Below are 22215 nucleotides of genomic sequence, written 5' to 3' on the forward strand. Positions count from 1 at the left end.
TGACTGTGGCCCAGATCATGAACTCCTTATTGCCAAATTCAGACTTAAATTGAAGAAAGTAAGGAAAACCTCTAGACCATTCAGGTATGACCTAAATCTAATCCCATGTGATTATACAGTGGAAGTGACAGATAGATTCAAAGGATTATATCTGATAGACAGAGTGCCTGAAAAACTATGGACAGAGGTTCCTAACACTGTACAGGAGACAGGGATCAAGACCATCCCCAAGAAAAAGAAGTGCAAAAAGGCAAAATGGTTGTCTGAGAAGGCCTTACAGATAGCTGAGAAAAGAAGAAAAGCTAAAGGAAAAGGAGAAAAGGAAAGATATATCCATCTGAATGCAGAGATAAGAAAGCCTTCCTAAATGATCAATGCAAAGAAATAGAGGAAAATAATAGAATGGGAAAGACTAGAGATCTCTTCAAGAAAATCAGAGATACCAAGGGAACATTTCATGCAAAGATGGGTACAATAAAGGACAGAAATGTTATGTACCTAAAAGAAGCAGAAGATATTAGGAAGAGGTGGCAAGAATTCACAGGAGAACTATACAGAAAAGATCTTAATGACCCAGATAACCATGACGGTGGGACCACTTACCTAGAGCCAGACATCCTGGAATGTGAAGTCAAGTGGGCCTTAGGAAGCATCTCTAAGAACAAAGCAGGTGGAGGTGATGGAATTCCAGCTGAGCTGTTTCAAATTCTAAAAGATGATGCTGTGAAAGTGCTGCACTCAACATGCCAGCAAATTTGGAAAACTCATCAGTGGCCACAGGATTGGAAAAGGTCAGTTTTCATTCTAATCACAAAGAAAGACAATGCCAAAGAATGTTCAGAATACTGAATAATTGTACTCATCTCATACGCTGCCAAAGTAATGCTCAAAATTCTCCAAGCTAGGTTTCAACAGTACGTGAACCAAGAACCTCCAGATATTAAAGCTTGTTTTAGAAAAGGCAGAGGAACCAGAAATCAAATTGCCAACATCTGTTGGATCATAGAGAACGCAAGAGAATTCCAGAAAAAGTCTACTGCTGCTTCATTGACTATGCTAAAGCCTTTGGGTGGATCACAACAAACTGTGGGAAATTCTTCAAGAGATGGGAATACCAGACCCCCTTACCTGTCTCCTGAGAAACCTGTATGCAGATCAAGAAGCAACAGTTAGCACTGGACATGGAACATCAGACTGGTTCCAAATTGGGAAAGGAATATGTCAAGGCTGTATATTGTCACCCTGCTTATTTAACTTCTATGCAGAGTACATTATGTGAAATGCCAGGCTGGAGGAAGCACAAGCGGGAATCAAGATTGCTGGGAGAAATATCAATAACCTCAGATATGCAGGTGACACCACACTTATGGCAGAAAATGAAGAAAAACTAAAGAGCCTCTTGATGAAAGTGAAAGAGGAGAGTGAAAAACCTGGCTTAAAACTCAACATTCAAAAAACAAAGATCATGGCAACCAGTCCCATCTCTTCATGGCAAAAAGATGGGGAAACAATGGAAACAGTGAGAGACTTTATTTTGGGGGCTCCAAAATCACGGCAGATGGTGACTGCAGCTATGAAATTAAAAGACACTTTTTCCTTGGAAGAAAAGCTATGACCAACCTAGACAGCATGTTAAAAAGCAGAAACATTACTTTGCCAGCAAATGTCCATCTAGTCAAAGCTATGGTTTTTCCAGTAGTCATGAATGGATGTAAGAATTGGACCGTAAAGAAAGCTGAGCACCAAAGAATTGATGCTTTTGAACTGTGGTATTGGAGAAGACTTGAGAGTCCCTTGGACTGCAAGGAGATCAAACCAGTCAATCCTAAAGGAAATCAAACCTGAATATTCATTGGAAGGACTGATGCTGAAGCTGTAGTTCCAATACACTGGCCACCTGATGCAAAAAGCTGGCTCATTAGAAAAGACCTGGATGTTGGAAAAGATTGAAGGCAGGAGGAGAAGGGGACGACAGAGATGAGATGGTTGGATGGCATCACTGAGTTGATGGACATGAGTTTGAGCAAGCTCCAGGGGTTGGTGATGGACAGGGGAAGGTTGCTGATGGACATGCTAGGGAAGCCTAGCATGCTGCAGTCTTTTGGGTTGCAAAGAGTCGGACATGACTCAGTGACTGAACTGAACTTATACTTGATACATTACATTGTCACTTTAAATCTAGATTGAAAAATTAGCCATCCTATAACTATAGCTCTGGTAAGAGTTGTTTGCTTGTGGAAGGGAGTATAAGAAACAAAAAATAGTGCTAGTGTAATGGAATAATTCCCCAAAAATCAATGTTGCTATATTGTCTTTTCACACACACACAAAACCATAGCCATTGCTCAGGATCGAAAATAAACTTGTTTTGCTTTGTTTGGTACAGATAAAGCTATCCTCCCTCCAGACAAACCAAACAAACCCTTTTACTTACAGCACAATATTTTGTCTTTCCAGGCATCCTATAAACCACTGTTGAAGCAGGTTGTGGAGGAAATATTTAATCCCGAGAGACCAGATCCAGTTGACATTGAACATATGTCTTCAGGCCTCACTGATCTCCTTAAAACTGGATTCAGCATGTTCATGAAGGTAAAGTCACCATGACAAGGTAATCCTAAGTGTAATGCTGTCTTTGCTGGGCTTGAAAATGCTCGTACCTCCTTAACCCTGGTGAGTATCACAGAAGAGAATGTCTGGGCTTTCTGAAATCAGGTACAATCTTCACATAACTTTTGCTTATAAGCAGCCTGACCCTCTAGCTTCCCTTGACCTAAGTATTATGATCTTTTCTGATCAATAGGTAAGGACACAGCCCTCCAGGGTAGCACTACTGAAAACATCCGTCCTGGTTCACATTTTCACTTAACACAAATCCACATACAGATCTTAGTGGTAATCTTGCGCCCTTAATTCTAGAGCGTACTGTGCGGGATAACAAGTAACTCTCCTCAGTCATATAACCAGCATCATCCCAAAATCCATTTGAAAATCACTTTTATTTTGGTTTAGCAGACTCCCGGGTGACAAGTACCAGAATTTCTGTAGCTAATATCAAGGCTAAGTCAAAACTACCAAACTGCCTTTGCAGTAGAGATGAAAGGAGGAAAAGTACACAAATGTGATCTATTTTTAACCCACTGTAAAGTTTCTAAATTTAAAAAGATCTAAATGAGATTACAGGCTGACCTCCTCATCTATGCCAGGATTTCGGTTGTAATAACTCTTGGAAATAACAGAATGTTTTGCCAGTTTCAAAGTGTCTTTGAAATCATGAATTAATCTTCATAGACGATCTGCCCTTTCAGAGTTCAATAAATGCATATGCCAGGAAAACTGGTCTGCTCCAAAAGCCAGAGGGCAGAAGCCAGTCAGACTCTAAACCAAGCAGTGAGCAGCTGGAATGGATGCTAGGTCTCCTCCCCAGTACTCCCAGTCATCATCAGCTTCTGATGCAACATGTGGCTGGGGCATTTTCCCTCTATCTGTTTTTTGTTTTTTGTTTTTTTTTTTAAATAATACAGCACAGATCAGCTTCTCAAAAGTGTTCAAGGGCTCCTGTGTAGATGTGAGCCAGGGTTGTCTAGCAGCTCTTCATACTGGCTGGTTTTTACAGATGCTTCCCAGCTAGACGTGCTCTCTGAATTTCTCTGCCTGAGCACTCTATTGCTTCATTCATAAGCTTGGACTTAACCTTGAAGAGAAACTGAAATAAGAAGTGTGGACTTCCCTGCCCTGGTCGGTCAGATCTGAGGACAGCCCACTGTGACCTTCTGCAGTCGGCCTGCTGCACCCATAGTCTGGCCAAGGGCCCAAGTGGAGGCTCGAACCCGCCCGCACTCTGCTCACTGCGGGAGTTTCTGATTTGCAAAGAGGCACGGTGTCAGTGAGAGGAGGCCCTAACTTGCCCGAACATAACTTGCCAGTGTTGTTCCACAAAAGAACAGTTTCCTGGAAAAGGGTTCTGTGACAAAATATGTTCGGAAAACCCTCGGTTAAACAGAAAATTAAACCAAAAGTCTTTGCTGTCATATGTCACAGTGCCTTTAATACACCAATGGACTTAGCAACTCTCCGACGGCCGACAGAGACCGTCTGTTGTAGGAGGACTGTCCACTTGCATTTTCCATCGCTGTTTCATGAACCGTGAGACATCACATCTTTAAATTACCCTTTTAAACTCTACAGTGTGTTTTTTGTAGCTCTCCTTGCAGTGGGAAGCTTCACTGTCCTAAGACGGGCTTTGCCTGGGGGGATGTTTAGAACTGTCCTGGGCCATCATTGGGCTGCCATGTTTCTCTCCATTCAAATCCCTGGAGTTAGGGCTCATGCAGAGATGCTCCTGCCCCCAGAGATGGATCCCAAAGGGAGGTTTCCATTTAATGGATTTAGGAAAAAGAATCATGCATTCTCCCAGCAGCTGCCAAGACCCACTCTTCAGCCCCCAGCTGCTGGGCCTCTGCACTCACTTACCAGGGGTGTCTCATTTGTCTGCAGGTGGTGGGAGAGTCTTGGTGAGCTAGGCAAAACCCTCCCCACCCCAGCACCCCAAGGGAGAATCATTTTATTTTGTTTGTACCTGGGCCTCTATGGCTGGCTCTTCTCATCATTCCAGAGAACTTGGCAAGGAAAGTTCCTGGCAGCCCATGTGTCAGGGTTTGAACAAACCTGCAGTAAATGAAAAGAGGAACACTAGGGCTTTTAGGAACCACCTTTGCTTTCCTGTAGAGCTCTGTCTTTGACATGGGGGTGCGCCATCAGGAGAGGGTGTCTTCTACTTTGGTTTAAGGCCGATGGAAAGAAGAGGATGTGGAGGGAGGAGGCAGAGGCTCTCATGGCCACAGCCATTCACCAGTCTCCCTGGTCCTGTTCTCTGAGGCTTCTCACTACCAAAGTCAGGCAGCTAAGCTGTGGTCACCTGTACCCGGGGATCAGCCACTCTCACATTCAAACCTCACGATGACCCTTCGATTATCCCTGCTTTACTCATGGGGAAACTGAAGCCCAGAAGGGGTAGGCAGCAGACATGAACTTTCAGAAGGCTGAACAGCACACAGGAAGTGGGATGCCAGGATTCATCCCCAGATCCATCTTATTCCAAAGATGGATACGCACGCTCTTACGCACAACATTTCTTGGCACCAGGATGTTACCAAGTATTCTCTTGCAAGTTCAGTATTCATGTATCATAAATTCTTTTCTTCCTGCTGATTCATTAGCACAGATGCTTTCCCTCTCCAGTATCTATGCAGTGCCTTAATCAGCTCCCGGGCCGGAGTGATCCGGAGTGCCAGGTGAGGGCACTCTCCCAGGGTCATCTGCTGGTACTGCTTCTCTGGGACTCAGTCCAGGGACTCATGGGCCGTACAGCCCCGGGAGGAGAAATGTGTGCAGTGGTGTTGGGTTGCCTCCACACGCTGCAGCTTCATTCTGTATCAGCGGCCAACAGCCATTGCTTTCCTGCCACTCTCTGCCCTACTCTTTGCCTCTGGGACCTGTTTCCCCCTCTTCTCACTCAGAACCAACTGAAGCTGAGCCTGAAAGGAGCAAACAGACAGAACCTGATGAAATAAAGGTGTCCATGTGGCCTCCTTCTCGGCTTGGTGTGCTGCTCATCCAAACGGGAGAGCCGTGGTGCTGGAAAGGGAGCTGAGCTGCTCGCCTGTCTCTGGACTCACATGGTTTCACAGATGACATTAGCTCAGAGTCATCAGAGGGAGGACCTGTAGCCTAGGCAGGGGGTGAGAAGCCGGGGAGAGATGTGCTAGTAAGTAGACCAGTAGATGTTCCCACACGGTGTGCTGTGGGCCCCACAGCAGTGATAGGAAGACCATAGGAGAGGGGTTTCCAGGCCCCAGGGTATCGTCAGGGCTCCGTACCTTCTGCACACACCTCTGCGGCTGCACATAGTCCTTGCTTTATCATTCTACATCTTTATCATTACACATTGAAGTGAAGTGAAGATCGCTCAGTCATGTCCAACTCTTTGTGGACTATAAATTGAGGATGATAATAGTAGCCACTTTATAGGGCTGTTGTGAGAATAAAGTGAGTTCGTACATACAGGGTATTTACAACGGTGCCCGTCCTACAGTAAGTGCTAAATACGTATTTGCTATTTTTATTTTTACAAGTTCATGGTCCTGGTCAGAGTGTGGTTCCCAAGAGCCACCTTGAGAATCTTTGTATCCCTGTGCGGAGCCAACCGGAAAAGGCAATGGCACCCCACTCCAGTACTCTTGCCTGGAAAATCCCATGGATGGAGGAGCCTGGTAGGCTGCAGTCCATGGGGTCGCTAGGAGTCGGACACGACTGAGCGACTTCCCTTTCACTTTTCACTTTCCTGCATTGGAGAAGGAAGTGGCAACCCACTCCAGTGTTCTTGCCTGGAGAATCCCAGGGACCATGGAGCCTAGTGAGCTGCCGTCTATGGGGTCGCACAGAGTCGGACACGACTGAAGCGACTTAGCAGCAGCAGCAGCGGAGCCAACATGCGGGCATTTGATGCATACAGATCGACTGCTGAGTGAACACGTGAATCACATAGGAGAGAATAGACACCTCCCCACAAAGCCACGAGCATGTCCTCTCTCACTCCTGACTTGTTCTTTCTAAGAGACATGGAGTCTCAGTGCCTGTGGGAAGCTGTGTTTGTACAACCGCGCTGTGGTTTTCCAGACCCTTTTGTTCTCCCCTGTGAGTCCAACCTTGGTGTCCTCAGTCTCAGGGGACACAGACCGTCCCGCCTGGGGCAAGCTGTGGAGCCTGTGAGATTCCATACATGTGCTGTGATGAGATGGTTCAAAGGAGGCCAGCTGGGCTAGACCCTGACCACCTAAATGGAGGCAGAAGCCCACAACAATTCGGGCCCCTAACTCCACCAGGAGCCCTACAGAAGCTCTGTCTCCACATCCTGGGAGAGGGCATATGCTCCATCCCACAAGTGCCCCTCAGACAGCCTCTGTGCTATAGGGAAATGAGACTTCCATCCCAGATGCTCCAAAGTGGCTCACAGCATTCAGTCTCACTGATGTACGTCTGCAGATGGTGAAAGTTAGGGGATACCCCCATGTGTCCAGGATTCTCTGCATCAAACTAATCCTCTGTGAGAGGGAAGTCAAGGCGGCTGGGTTCTGCCCTTAGTACAGTCAGAACCTCATGTACTGATATCAGACTACAACTTGTTAAAGTCACTTTCCTTCCATTGCTTTAGCACGCTTTCCTGCATAAATCAGACTCTCCAGACAAGTCTCTCATCTCCACTTGTCCCAGATATCAATCAGTGCATCAGAAGCCATGTTGAAACACTGGCTTTAAATATCATTGATCATTTATTTTGTTCATGAATGTGCTGTCTGGGCAGAGCTCAGCAGAGAAGAATTCGCCTCCAAGGTTATGCTGACCATCAACTGGTAGCTCAGCCCGGCCTGTGAGCTGAAGGCCTCAGTTCCTCTCCACACAGGCTTCTCCACGTGGCCTGAGCTTCCTCACAGCAAGGCAGCCGCATCCCAAGGACAAGCATCCTGAGAGAGCACCAGGTGGGAACCTCAGAAGCCGCAGAGCATCACTCCCACAGTGCTCTGTTGGTTGAGGCAGTCACAAATGCCTTCCTGGGTTCAAGGGGAGGGACCTGCTCTCTTCCTGTTAAAAAGGGAACCAGAGCATGAGGAGCAGAAAATATCATCGAGGTCACTTTGGAAAAATACCATCTGCCCTCCACCTAAGTGTAGGATTGGCTGTCCAGCCCAGCAAGAATGGTGTTTGAATTCTACAAGTTTCCCTTCAATCTAGAGGACAGAAAATTCACTCACTCATGCTTCTGATCTGGTTTCAAAATAAGTGAGCCTGGAAAGACTCTGATAGCAAAAGGCATGCTTGCTGTTTGCCTAAATCATTTTAAATAATATAATCTTTTAAAAAAATTAACAAAAAATTAAAAAAGCCTTCCTGAGGGATGAGACGCTGAGCTGTAGAACTTTGCTCTCTCAAATTCTCACCATCAGGCCTGTCAAGGAAAGAGACAGGCCAGGGAGCAGAGCTGGGCACCCTCGAGGTCATTCTGCCTGCGGTTCTAAGAAAGTGTTTGGAGTCAACTCAGCGTACTCCTCCACTGGAGGCTAGACTTGTGGTTAGCCACACAGAACTGTCGGCTTCAAAGGGCAGTGTCCTGGGTGGAGGGGAGTATCAAAGTCCAGAGAAACCACTTTGGCCGAACCTAACTTTTTTTAAACAGTCAAGTAAGTCTTCTCTCCCAATGCCTGTGCATGAAGCACCTTGATCTCTATAGAAAAAAACTTGATAGTGATCTAATAAATAAGTTGAACCATACCTTCCCACTCTCACAACAGCGTTAATTTAATTTAAAATGAGCATGTCTAATAGGCAGCACTTTGAAAATGCGTTTCTGGAATTTGTGGTTTGGATTTCAGTCTCCTGAAAATAATATATTTTATATCTGCTCCATGTGTTTGGACTCCAACTTGTTTTGACTAAAGGACATGATTTGTCAAGATGTTTTCCCTGCTGGAATTGGCATGAGGAGGGCGGGTTGTATCTGATGAAATTGCACAAGGCCCTTTCACCTCCTTTTACGAGCATTGTTAAACTGCGTGGTGTTGTTGTTCCCTTTCTTATGGCCGTGCCTAACTGGAAAAAAAAAGATTTATGAAAAACACTCACAGAAGACTCAGTGCTTGCCTCTGGGCCCTCAGTAGAAGTTCCTGTGCATGTTCCATGGCCTGGGCCCACAGGGTAGAGGGGGCAGCTGCTCAGGCCCACCCGGAAATGCTGGAGCTGAGATACGTTGTTGGCAATTAACCAAGTGGCACTAACTTCATCAAGGAAAGCCCTCATCAGGAGGACCGAGTGTCTCCAAGAACTCAAGGGCAGCCATGCAGTGAGCCTCAGGAAAGATTGGGCCCAAGAACTGGAAAGCCATCAGGAAACCAGACAGTTCTTGAAGACAGGCTGTGGCCTGCAGAAGATGCCAAGAGCCGTCCCAGCTCAGGGTCCACGCTCAGTGAACAAGAGTCAAGTGAGCGGCTGGGAGCTGTGCCACAGGTGCTGCTGCTCCCTAGGAGCTGTGACTGGGCCCCGTCTGTCTTGGTCAAGTCTCCATTCCCAGGGGAGGGTCTCACATGGGGCCTGGGCCAGGGGCCCATTCCTGCACCATTCAGTCGAGGTCGGAGGAGGGCAGGACCACACTGTAACTACACAGCTGCCAGGAGCCCACCCCGTGGCCATGCAGATGGTGGGGACTGTTCATGTGTGAGCTGGACAGACATCTACAGAAGCAACTACAGTGGGGTGAAGGAGGCTGTAAGGATAAAGGGCAAAAATGATGAGCTTCGGGTGCAATTTGATGTCAGATCCCTGGACTGAGGATGGTCATCAAGTCCAGCTCCTCATCATTTACATAAGAAAAACACAACTCAGAGATGAACTGTTGGCTTAGGCCCATTATACTTAATAGTATTTCTGATGAGAGGAAAACATCTCAGCATTTGGTGTCTGTTGATTAAATCAGCACAAGTCTTGGAATTTGTTTGCAATACTATTTATAACTATTGTTTATATTTTCTCCTTCTCAATTATGCTCCGTACTATGGTTTGATTTTTGTGTAACATTTGCTAAATAAGATCCATAAGTTCTAGTGAGTTAGATCTTGGAAGGAATCATTAAACACAAACTTGGTTTTGGCCGGCTACAAACTTTGCCTGCCTGTGAACAATTACTGAGAGCCTCTTGCATGCTAGTCACTGCTATGGGTAAGGAAGATGCAGACAGGCTAGCTGTCCTTCCTGTCACAGCACATCTCACATCGGAGAGCTTACAGTTGGTTAGGGAGAAGGACAGGAACCTTGAGAGTGGGGGGTACAAGAGAGAAGTGGTGTCTGGGCGGGCTGTGAGAGTACGGGGAAGGGGGAGCTTAATCAGGGAGTCAGAGGAGTTGAATGTGTCTGACCAGTAGGAGTGAGATACAAAGTGAAGGAAGTTCTGGGCTAAGTCGAAGGGATTCCAGGTAGCTCCAAACGGCGGGAGCTCAGAGCAGCCTGTGAGGAGTGGAAGAAGATAAGACAGAGAGAGAAGCAGAAGGCAGGTCACGAAGGGCTGGAGGCTTGACATTTGACCAGAAATGATGAGGTTTTATACCATGTTTTTTAGGAATATAGAACCAGTGTATTGGAGAAGGAAATGGCAACCTGCTCCAGTATTCTTGCCTGGGAAATCCCACGGGCAGAGGAGCCTGGCAGGCTATAGTCTATGGGGTCACGAGAATTGGACATGACTTAGCAACTAAATCACCAAAACAACCAGTGTGTATTTTATAAAGATCACCTGGCAGCAGTGAGCGAGCAGGGAAGGAGGCCAGACTGGCACCAGATTAGGGAGAGAAGGTAAGAAGAGTCGGGGTCAGGTAGGGGCTGAGGGAATGAAGGCAAGGATGCAGCCCTGGTGGGTCCCACTGGACTGGGCATTGATGGGATGTGGAAGTAAATGAGGGCATTGTCCAGGGCCCCTCGTCCAGTCGGGGATGATTCGATGGCAGGTGTTTACATTCTCTCTGACTCAGAAGCAGAAATGGAGAAGAAAATAACTTGTGTTTTAGAGTTTAGGTGCCTGTGATACAGCTTTGCAGCTCAGCAGAGCCTGGGCCTGCAGTAGCGACCTGGGGACACAGGCCCTCTGAGGCCTGGACCGTGGGCAGGACAGGGCCACCCAAGGAGGGTGTTTGGGAGAAGAGGCCCCAGCAGTCAGGAACACAGTGTGTGATGGGACAGGTCAAGCAAGAGGAGAGCCCAGGAGGCAGGAAAGACACCGAGAGGGCTTGGAAAACAGAGAAGGGTTGGGGTGGGGGTGGGAGTCTCCAGAATGGGGACGCCATCCACGGCAGCAAATGCAGCAGGGAGGTTGAGCTAATGACAGAGTGACCCTGGCAGCATGGCAGCCTTTGCACTGAGATGAAATAAGTCCCACGAGGAAACTGGTCATTGGCTGACATTGCCGAAGAACTGAAAGTACAGAGTTTTAAGAGATGAGAGCTAGTAAAAATGCTTTCAGTTGGAAGAATCTGTTTATAAATTAGGGCGTGTGGAATGTATCCCACTCTTCTCTGAGGCAGACCTGGATTTCTGTCTCAGCCCTATAGCTTACGAATTGGAAAACGTGGGACAAGTCACTTCATCTCTGTAAGCCTCACTGTCTCTGTCTGTAAAATGGAGCTTCTACCTACTTCACAGATTCTAAGATTGTGCAAAGTAATCCTTGCCCTGTGCGTGCGTGCCAAGTCACTTCAGTTGTGTCTGACTCCATGCAGCCCTATGGATTATAGCCCACTAGGCTCCTCTGGCCATGGGTTTCTCCAGGCAAGAATGCTGGAATGGGTTGCCTATTTCCTTCTCCAGGGGAATCTTCCCTACTCAGGGATCAAACCCATGTCTCTTACTTCTCCTATGTTGGCAGGCGGGTTCTTTACCGCTAGTACCACGTGGGAACCCCAACCCTGCTTTATTTCCTCCATAGCACTTACTGCTTTCCTCACTTATCAATTTACTTCTGTATTTTGTCATTTTCCCCAACAAAAATATAAATTCTTTGATGGCAGAGATTCTTCTTGGTTCATTCACCGCTGAGTTACCAGTGCCTACAGCAGTGCCTGGCCCATAGAACTTGCTCAATAGGTATTTGTGGAATGGATGAATAAATGAATAAAAAGCGGAGCTGAACGTTAAGTGTTCGGTGGCAGCAGCAGTGCCGTTACTGACTTTTGGGGACAAGAGCCATTACGAGTCCACCTTCAAAGTCAGCACAGCTGCTCTCAGGGCCCAGGGACCTTTGGGCCAACGCTCCCATTATGCTGTCTCCCTCCTACGAGGCCCGCCCACTGTTGGAGAATGGAGGACCTGACCGTTGCGTGTGCTGGGGACAAATGAGTCAGTCATGAAGAGAAACAGAGTGGAGAGGAATCAGTAGCTGGGTTCCCGGAATGCCCAGAGAACTCCAGGGAACCAGGAGCAGAAGAAACACTTCCCATAGAAACCAGTCAGGACATCAAAGAGTGCTCTTGGGGCCACAGCTGCAGAGAAGGTGTCGGCATCCTTGGCTTCAAAGGCTGGGTAAATGGTGGGGAGAAATTGTCTTCTCTGACCAGAACTGATGTCTTAAAATCACAGCCAATGAAGGTTTAGAAATGTCTTAAAGTCACAGCCAGTGAAGGTTTAGAAAATGAAAGAAAGGGCAGTGAGCCCGACTTGCTTTATTAATCTGTGTGTTTATGATGGCAGTAATGACGTTTACATCTTGCAACTTCAAAGTGCCCTACACCGTGAACTCACATACAAATGAGACTCAGCCGAGTGTGGCTGATTATAAGGAATGTGTTATTCTGATGGAAAAGACTGGAAAGACTCCACTTCCCAATAGTCTGCCAACTTGATGTGTTCTATAAAGGAAGCTGTATCAAAACATAAATCTAAACAGAAACCAAAATAGCAAACAGCAACATGCATTAATGGCACCCGTTAATTTGTACCAAAATCAACATTCTCTCAACTCCTTGGCCCAGGGGTATTGATCCCTGTTGCTGTTTCTTTTTTCCTTTTCATCTTTCAATGCATCCTTCCAAGATTCTTGCAATGTACTTCAGAGTCCGGACTCTCTTATGGAAAGCATATGTCTTTGAGAACATGCTGTACCAATGTGAAGTTCTGAAGCCAGTTGTATTTCTGTCCCAGGAATAAGTGAGAAACAATTGTTTGTGGGTTGGAAGGAACTTCAGGTTGTTACTCAGCCAGGAAAACCATGCATAGAATGGAGTGTCTAAAAGATCTCTCTCTTAGAGAGAGAGCTAAGGAAAGAAAGACATCTCCAGTTAACCTGTGGACCTCATCCATTCATTCATTCTTTTTATTCACGTAACACTTGTTGAAAGTTTACCATGAGCTAGCTCTATGCTCAGAGACCAAAATACCAAGATAAATACAATCAGTCCCTACCCTCTAGTAGCTTACAGTCTAGAAGAGGAGATAGGCAGGCCTATCGAGGTTGCAGCCTGTGTGACAAGGCCAGGGCAGAGGTGTCTATCAGATTCGGATCATGGGGCAGGAGTTAAGAGGTGGTTAGAGAGAGATTTTTAGAGGCGAGGATGGCTTTTAAAGACAGAAGGAAGGAGATAAAGAAGAGCAGACAAATATGCAACAAGCAGCAAAGGTTTACTGTATAGCACAGGTAACTATAGTCAATATCTTATAATAACCTATAATGGAAAATAATTTCAAAAATAATGTATGTGTATTTATATAACTGAATCACCTTGCTATGTACCTGAAATGTAAGTCAACTCTACTTCAATAAAACATATATTAAGATAAAAAGGAGAGCCAAGGGCACTTTACACAGAGGAAACTGTCCATGCCACATAACATAAGACAATGCAGATGGTGCTCAAAGTGTTTAATAACTGGAATGTGATGGGCACAGACAGAGGCCACTGGTGTGGATAGGCCAAACCCACCAGTGTGGTCCCAACCAATTCCTGTGGGCCCCAGATCTTTCCCACTAATACAGAAAAACCCTCAGGGTATATCATTAAGCAAGAAAAGCAAAGCCCAGTATTGAGCAGCTAGAAGTCAAGATAGCAGTTGCCCCTTGGCGAGGTAGTGACATGAAGGGGGCATGAAGGGATCCAGAGTGCCAGCTTTCTGTTTCTGATCTAAGTACTGGTCACAAGGGTTTGGTTTATGAAAATAAATTGAACACTTGGTGATAAATGCTCTTTTCAGGGCAAGTGTTCAGTAAAATGTTGTATGTTTAGCAAAAAAAATTTTTTTAAATACCATGCATTCATGGATGGTTCAGGTCTTTGAGTGACTCCAGCAAACAGTGTATATGGAGGAGATGAAAATGGAGACAAAAAGCAAAGCCATGGGAGAAAAACCTTATATACTGAATTGAGGAGTCTGAACTTTATCCTTCCTGGCTCTGAGCATGTGAGGAGGTGACCGGTGTTTAAGAGTGTAACCTCTGCAGTTTGGCCCCTGCCTCCACAATTTAGTCACTATGTGTAAACTTCAGTCTCTTCATCTGCATCATATACCAATGATTGTATTTGCCTCCTAAGGATTTTTGAGAATGAGATAAGATAATGCACAAAGATTCAATAATAAATATTTACACTTTAGAAAGTTCACTTAAGCAGGAATGAGAAGAATGGATGGGGGTGGCCAGATGAGGGACAGGAAGACAAATTAGAAGAATCTAGCAATAATCTAGTAAAGAAGAAATGAGGGACTTCCCTGGTAGTCCAGTGACTAAGACTCTGAGCTCCCATTGCAGGGGGCCAGGGTTCAATCCCTGGTCAGGGAGCTAGATCCCACATGCCACAACAAAGAGTTTGCATGCTGCAGCTAAGACCTAGCACAGCCAAAATAAATAATAAATATAAAGATAAAAAGAAGAAGAAATGAAAGCCAACCAGAACAGGGATAGTGGGAATCAAAGAGAGATCAGTAAATTGGAGGGGGCAGAATTAATAGACTTACCTAGGAGATCAAAAAGATAGCAAGTCCAAGATGACTTCTAGGCATCTGGCCCAGGTGACTGTGAAGGTGATGATGCTTATCAAAAGTTAAGAGAAGGAATAGACTTGGCAGGAGGTGGGGAGTGGTTAAAATCATGCACCAAATTTGAAATCTGTTGAGTTTAGGAATGCCAGGAGGCATCCAGGTGGAGATGGCCACTGGAACTAAATAGAGATGCTGAAGACATAGATTTGGGAAGAATTAAAAGATTATTGGAGGCATATAAGTAGATGAGGTCCTCAAGTGAGAGTATCACAGTTCAGTTCAGTTCAGTCACTCAGTCATGTCCGACTTTTTGTGACCCCATGGACTACAGCACGCCAGGCCTCCCTGTCCATCACCAACTCCCAGAGTTTACTCAAACTCATCTCCATTGAGTCGGTGATGCCATCCAACCATCTCATCCTCTGTCATCCCCTTCTCTTCCTGCCTTCAGTCTTTCCCAGCATCAGGGTTTTTTCCAATGAGTCAGTTTTTCACATCAGGTGGTGAAAGTATTGGAGCTTCAGCTTCAGCATCCTTCCAATGAATAGTTAGGACTGATTTCCTTTAGGATGGACTGGTTGGATCTCCTTGCAGTCCAGGGGACTCTCAAGAGTCTTCTCCAACACCACAGTTCAAAAGCATCAATTCTTTAGTGCTCAGCTTTCTCACATCCATACATGACTACTGGAAAAACCATAGCTTTGACTACATTGACCTTTGTTGACAAAGTAATGTCTCTGCTTTTTAATATGCTGTCTAGGTTGGTCATAACTTTTCTTCCAAGGAGTAAGCGTCTTTTAATTTTATGGCTGCAGTCACTATCTGCAGTGACATTGGAGCTCAAAAATAGTCTATCACTGTTTCCACTGTTTCCCCATCTATTTCCCATGAAGTGATGGGACCAGATGCCATGATCTTCGTTTTCTGAATGTTGTGTTTTAAGCCAACTTTTTCACTCTCCTCTTTCACTTTCATCAAGAGGCTTTTTAGTTCCTCTTCACTTTCTGCCATAAGGGTGGTGTCATCTGCATATCTGAGATTATTGATATTTCTCCTGGCAATCTTGATTCCAGCTTGTGCTTCATCCAGCCCAGGGTTTCTCCTGATGTACTCTGCATATAAGTTAAATAAGCAGGGTGACAATATACAGCCTTGACATATTCCTTTCCCAATTTGGAACCAATCTGTTGTTCCATGTCCAGTTCTAACTGTTGCTGTCCTGACCTGCATACAGATTTCTCAAGAGGCAAGTCAAGTGATCTGGTATTCCCATCTCTTGAAGAATTTTCCACAGTTTGTTGTGATCCACCCAGTCAAAGGCTTTAGCATATTAATAAAGCAGAAATAGATGTTTTTGTGGAACTCTGTTGCCTTTTTGATGATCCAACGGATGTTGGCAATTTGATCTCTGGTTCTTTTGCCTTTTCTAAATCCAGCTTGAATATCTGGAAGTTCACGGTTCACGTATTGCTGAAGCCTGGCTTGGAGAATTTTGAGCATTACTTTACTAGCGTGTGAGATGAGTGCAATTGTGCAGTAGTTTGAGCATTCTTTGGCATTGCCTTTTTTGGGATTGGAATAAAAACTGACCTTTTCCAGTCCTGTGGCCACTGCTGAGTTTTCCAAATTTGCTGGTCTATTGAATGCAGCACTTTCATAACATCATCTTTCAGGATTTGAAATAGCTCAACTGGAATTCCATCACCTCCACTAGCTTTGTTCATAGTGATGCTTCCTAAGGCCCATTTGACTTCACATTCCAGGATGTCTGGCTCTAGGAGAGTGATCACACCATCGTGATTATCTGGGTCATGAAGATCTTTTCTGTATAGTTCTCCTGTGTATTCTTGCCATCTCTTCTTAATATCTTCTGCTTCTGTTAGGACCATACTATTTCTGTCCTTTATTGTGCCCGTCTTTGCATGAAATTGTCCCTTGGTATCTCTAATTTTCTTGAAGAGATCTCTAGTCTTTCCCATTCTATTGTTTCCCTCTATTTCTTTGCACTGATCACTGAGGAAGGCTTTCCTTGCTATTCTTTGGAGCTCTGCATTCAGATGCTTATATCTTTCCTTTTCTCCTCTGCTTTTCACGTCTCTTCTTTTCACAGCTATTTGTAAGGCCTCCTCAGATGGTCATTTTGGTTCTTTGCATTTCTTTTTCTTAGGGATGCTCTTGATCCCTGTCTCCTGTACAATGTCACAAACCTCCATCCATAGTTCTTCAGGCACTCTGTCTATCAGATCTAGTCCCTTAAATCTATCTCTCACTTCCACTGTATAATCATATGGGATTTGATTTAGGTCATACCTGAATGGTCTAGTGGTTTTCCCTACTTTCTTCAATTTAAGTCTGAATTTGGCAATAAGGAGTTCATGATCTGAGCCACAGTCAGCTCCTGGTGTGTTTTTGCTGACTGTATAGAGCTTCTCCATCTTTGGCTGCAAAGAATATAATCAATCTGATTTCAGTGTTGTCTACCTGGTGATGTTCATGTATAGAGTCTTCTCTTGTGTTGTTGGAAAAGGGTATTTGCTATGACCAGTGCATTCTCTTGGCAAAACTCTATTAGCCTCTGCCCTGCTTCATTCTGTACTCCAAGGCCAAATTTGCCTGTTACTCCAGGTGTTTCTTGACTTCCTACTTTTGCATTCCAGTCCCCTATGATGAAAAGAGTATCTTTTTAGGGAGTTAGTCCTAGAAGGTCTTATAGGTTTTCATAGAACTGTTCAACTTCAGCTTCTTCAGCATTACTGGTCAGGGCATAGCCTTGGATTACTGTGATGGTGAATGGTTTGCCTTGGAAATGAACAGAGAACATTCTGTTGTTTTTGAGATTGCATCCAAGTACTACATTTCAGACTCTTGCGTTGACTATGATGGCTACTCTATTTCTTCTAAGGGATTCTTGCCCACAGTAGTAGGTATAATAGTCATCTGAGTTAAATTCACCCATTCCAGTCCATTTTAGGTCACTGATTCCTAGCACAGGGTCAAAGATAAAGCCCAAGGAGTATCGACAATTGAGCAGACCAAGAAAAGGAACCTATGAAGAAATGTGAGAAGAAGCCATGGGAAAGGTAGAAGGAAGACCCCAGAGAGAGTGCTATTGTGGTAGCCAAGAAGGATGTCATCAGCTGGGACACATGCCACAGAAATGTCCAGATAATGAAGACAAATGTCTGTCGACCCCTCTCTGTGACAGCCGTTGGTGACTATAGTGAGAGCTATTACAGGGGACAGCAGGACAGAAGCAGCACAGCTGTGCATGTGTGGTACCTGGGCTGGAGGACAGCCGTCAACAAATGCAGTCAAGGGAAGGAACCTCAGGGCAGAAAGCTGGGGGGTGGGGCGGGGAGTCTAGAGCCTGTTTCTGAAGATCCAAGAGTTCTGTAACTTTGTCCGGTATTCACCACTGCCCATTTGGAAGAAGTTTAAACCCACTTTTCCTTCTTTCTTCCTGCCTTTTGTTTTTCCCTTCCCTCCCCCGATTTCTCCCCATCCTTCCCTCCCTCCCTCTTCACTCTGAGTTTCCTCTCCAGAAGCCAAGGAATGACTTATGTAACTGGAAGCACTTAATGTATTACCTTCCTAAGTGTTTTAAAATAAGATACTGAAAAGTTATATTTAGGCAAGGGAGTCAGAAGAACCAAGATGAAAAAAGAGCTGGAGCCAGGGTAAGAGAAGGGCTGGCTCTCTTCCTCTCAACCTGCTGCCCACCCTGCCACCCATGGGGACCACCCTTTGGCCCAAAGATGGCTTGTGTGTTAGTGAGTGTGGTGAGTGCAGACACTTCCCTACTTTGTCTACCCTCTTCTGGCTGGAGACCAGCCTGCTTCTCCCACCTCTGGCTTCACTGGTCATGCAGGCAGCTGGCAGCATCCTTCCTATAATGACTCCATGCGGCTGTCCTGCTCACTTTCCCCAGCTGGTGACCTCTTGCCTGCAGAACTTGGCTCATACCACTTGTACCCACTCCTCCCCGAACCATCCTGAACTTGCAGATAGGACTCGAACACACTGTCTTCAGGAACCCCCTCTTGTCCCCTTCGGTTAGTCACCAGGTCTACATGTTGGCACTGTGCATTTCCTGAGATGGTACTGAGGGATGCTCTCATCTTAGTTGTTTATACTGTGCCTCGCTGGTGAGACCTTGAGGCCCCGGCAGGGATTCTCCACGACATTCAGTGCAGCATCGCAGGCAGGTGCAATCCTCAGCTGAGGTTGGTTTGCAGAAGGTAAGGGCATGAAGTCTGCCCCCAAAGGTGGGCACGGGGCTCTTGCATCTTTGTCCACCCTTCACCTCCTCCTCCCTAGGGATGTGACCATCTTTCAATGCCACAGGCATTTATTTAGCACCTACTCTGAAACAGCACCAAGTACTCTGGGACTTCAACAGTGAACCAGGCAGACAAGATCGCTGCCTCCTCAGTTTGTGTTCCATTAACGGAGACAGCCATCAAAGAAACATGTGTAAGCAGAGACGATGACTCCAGGCTGTGGCTATCGCTTGGAAGGAACTGCACAGGCTCTGTAAGGCAGGAGCACATTTGTGTTGAGACCTGTAGACTGAAAAGGAAGGGAAAGTTGCTCTCAGTCTTCTCTGTTATTTAATAGCTCCTGCTCCTTTAACTTCTCTTTCGATAAAATATTTATGTAAAGAGCTGTAGGAAGGCGACATGCCGGGCATGCTCCTGGTCAATGGGCTCGCACCCCCTAACACATTGTACCCCTAACGAATTATAATCTCTCGAGTGGCTGTTCACCGCACCTGAAGATGCCTCTAACGCTAGGCGCATTTTGTGTTGCAGGTAAGCCGGCCTCATCCCAGCGACCACCCTCTCCTCATCCTCTTCGTGGTGGGCGGAGTCACAGTCTCTGAAGCCAAAATGATCAAAGACCTAGTGCTGTCCCTGAAGCCGGGAACACAGGTACTGAGTCCTCGGTGACGCTTGGTGACATGATCTGAATGGGAAGCCTGGACAGGGGGAAGGGTGGGCCTCCGTTAGGCTTCCCAGCCGTCTGCGTCACCATCCTGCAGCCTCCTCTCCCCTGCTCCTTCTACCTGTCCCAGGCCTGAGACCTCTCCTACCCTGGGCTGCAGTGCTGTTCCCCCGATTCCTAAAAGGCATGTCTTCTCTGATGTCTAAGCAGTGCTGAATTACTCAAGTGATTTCACCTCTTACCAGGCTCTAGATAATTGAGGGTGGCTCCCAGGGACCCTCTCCACCCTGTGGAGAGGACAGAAAGGCACCTCGTCTGGACAGTGACAAGTGCAGTGTCTTTCTTCTCCTGCCTCCTGCCAGGCTCCGTCTCCCTCCCCACAAAATGCCCTTGGTGGTTAAGGCACAGCCCTCCTCCATCTGCCTTTTACTAGCCAGGTGATCCAAGTGAGAAAAGCCTTCAGTTTTCTCATTGAAGCGACAGGGTGGGGTGACTGTGAATCTTAACTGAGAGATGGGAGAGAATGTGCTTCTTAGTGCAGTGCCCAGCACACAGCCCTCGATACAGGTGGCCAAGGTTATTATCAAAAACCACTTCTGAGCAGTTGCCACCCTACCCTGCAGCAGGAGCTCAGGGAGAGGGACTTGAGGAACAGGCAAGGACTTCCCTGTCTCTGGAAGCTCTCAGCTGGCTGGGGCAGCAGAGCCTGTAACTCAGTAAGACTAAAAAATCCTTGCCTTAGTAGGTTCCCAAAGCAGCCTGAAACAGGAGGCTGCAAGCAGACTTTACATGGGAGGGGATCCCAAGAAGCAGAAGGGAGAGAACTGGGAGAGAGACAGTGGAGGGAGAAAAGCCAGTATAGAGTGCGTGGCTGGGCTGCTTGCTGCTGTGGGTACCCCAGGCTCTGTCCTCCCGGGGCCAAGGACTGTCCTCCAAACTGTCCTGCTAGGGGATGGAGTGCCTGGGACTTCACCCTGAGGTTGAGGCTTGTCTCCTGGGGCCTGTCTTCAGCTTTGTGCTGGGTCTGTATGCTGCCAGCAGCCTTCTGTGACTTGGAGACAGCAGAACAGAGATGCCAGTGCAGTGCTTCGGGTAGGATGCCGGCTCAGAAGAGAACTGTCCACCATAACCGCACAGAATCCTGGTGGTATTCCAACCATGCCTGGCTGCCCGCCCCCCTCCCTGGGGGAGAGGTACAGATGTTTCCTACTTCCACCCACTCAGCCAGCCAAGGAGCTCCTATCCCCGCTGGCATCCCAGACAGCTCACTGATGGATCCCCATTGCTGACCTAGCCTCCTGAAGCAAACGTGCTTTCCTTGAGGACAAAGACTGGGCCTTCCCAGGCCTGTGCACAGGACAGGAGCTCTGTCACCTTGAGGTCTGGTGGTGTGATGTTGTTGAGATGGCCAGCCCACCTGGTGGTGTAGAAAAGGCCAGATCTCTGTGGGTCTCCAAACACCCAACTTAGGAAAGGGACCCAGGTGTGTAGGGAGCCATGGCATGTTTTTGAGCAAAGGAGTGACCCGTCATTGGCTATGGCCACTTCTGCTGTTACTAACACCTGTCTTGGTCGTAGCTGGTGGGATTTCTGATAAAGTGGTAAATTCAGCCTCACCTCACACCTACTCCATCAGCAGTGTTCAGGGTCTGTTTAGTGAGCAGTTGCCTTTTTGAGCAAGACATTCTTTTTTTATCAGCAAGCATGCTTCTCACTGCCCCTAACATGGTGAACCTAATTCTTAGCTGCTGCATTGTTAACTGGCTGACAGACATGTTAATCTCCCCTCTAAAAGGATGAAATGCACACTTTTTCAAAGCCATGTGACCTGAGTTTGACAACAGAGACCCGGAATCTGCAGTGGCTCAGTGGCTGGGCTGCAACTGACCGACCTTGTGCTCAGTCATCTGCAGAGAGAGCGGCTCAAAGAATTGGGGGCTTAAGGGGCAGGCGTGCCTGCTGCTTGTCCTTTGTGCAGAAAGCTCCCCCTGAAGAGTTAACAGGGCCTAAGAAGATTCCAGAGAGGAGTTATTTACCAGCATGGCCTTCATTCCAAGTCCTGAAAGGAGGTGGATTACCTGCCTGTTTGCTGGAGCGACACCTGCGGAGGCGGGTTTCCCAGTATTAGACCTCCACAGACCGGCAGCTAAGTCAGCCCAGATCTGAGATGTAACCAGCTCCGGCTTCAGAGGTGCATTCAGAGGGTTGAGGGCTGGATGCTCTGGCTGTACACGGAAAGGCCTGCTAATCTGTCGCCCTCTTAGGTCTCTGCTGGGGCGCACATGGGAACAACTGAAGGGGGGCAGGTCTGGCAACCAAGAGAGTGACTCTAACCTGACCGATGATTTAAACATACGTATCTAATACTGCTGTCTAATACATATCTAATCCAGCCTACATGTAAAGGTCCCTAGGGATGAGGATTTACCCCCTTGCCCATAGCCTACCCGAGTCCTGGAGGCCTTGGCCCTTAGGACTGTTTGCTCTGCCGAGTCTACCTCCACTCCCTCTGAGGTCTCACTCAGCAGTTTCTGCCTGTAGCTCCTGGGCCCCACAGAATGTCCAAACAGATCAGGCTCACCCCTCCTCCACAGGTCCTCTTCCAGGCTGCTCTTCTCCAAACTGAGTGTCTTCTGTCCCTCCAGCCACCTCACTGCAGCCCGTGCTGTGAACCTGGGTATCCCAGTTCCCAGACGGCTCTCCTGG

General features: G+C 46.8%; 1 protein-coding gene across 1 annotated transcript in view; it reads left to right on the forward strand.

Moving 5' to 3' along the window:
- The window catches only part of SCFD2 (sec1 family domain containing 2), a 398307-nt gene that overhangs the window by 366387 nt on the left and 9705 nt on the right, over positions 1–22215 (forward strand). Inside the window, exons 7-8 of the mRNA XM_010859708.1 lie at positions 2458–2592; positions 19377–19496. Of these exons, the coding sequence (XP_010858010.1) occupies positions 2458–2592; positions 19377–19496 (255 nt within the window). The remainder of the gene's footprint in view (positions 1–2457; positions 2593–19376; positions 19497–22215) is intronic.

Source organism: Bison bison, unplaced genomic scaffold (assembly GCF_000754665.1).
Source record: "Bison bison bison isolate TAMUID 2011002044 unplaced genomic scaffold, Bison_UMD1.0 scf7180017864458, whole genome shotgun sequence".
Classification (NCBI taxonomy): domain Eukaryota; kingdom Metazoa; phylum Chordata; class Mammalia; order Artiodactyla; family Bovidae; genus Bison; species Bison bison.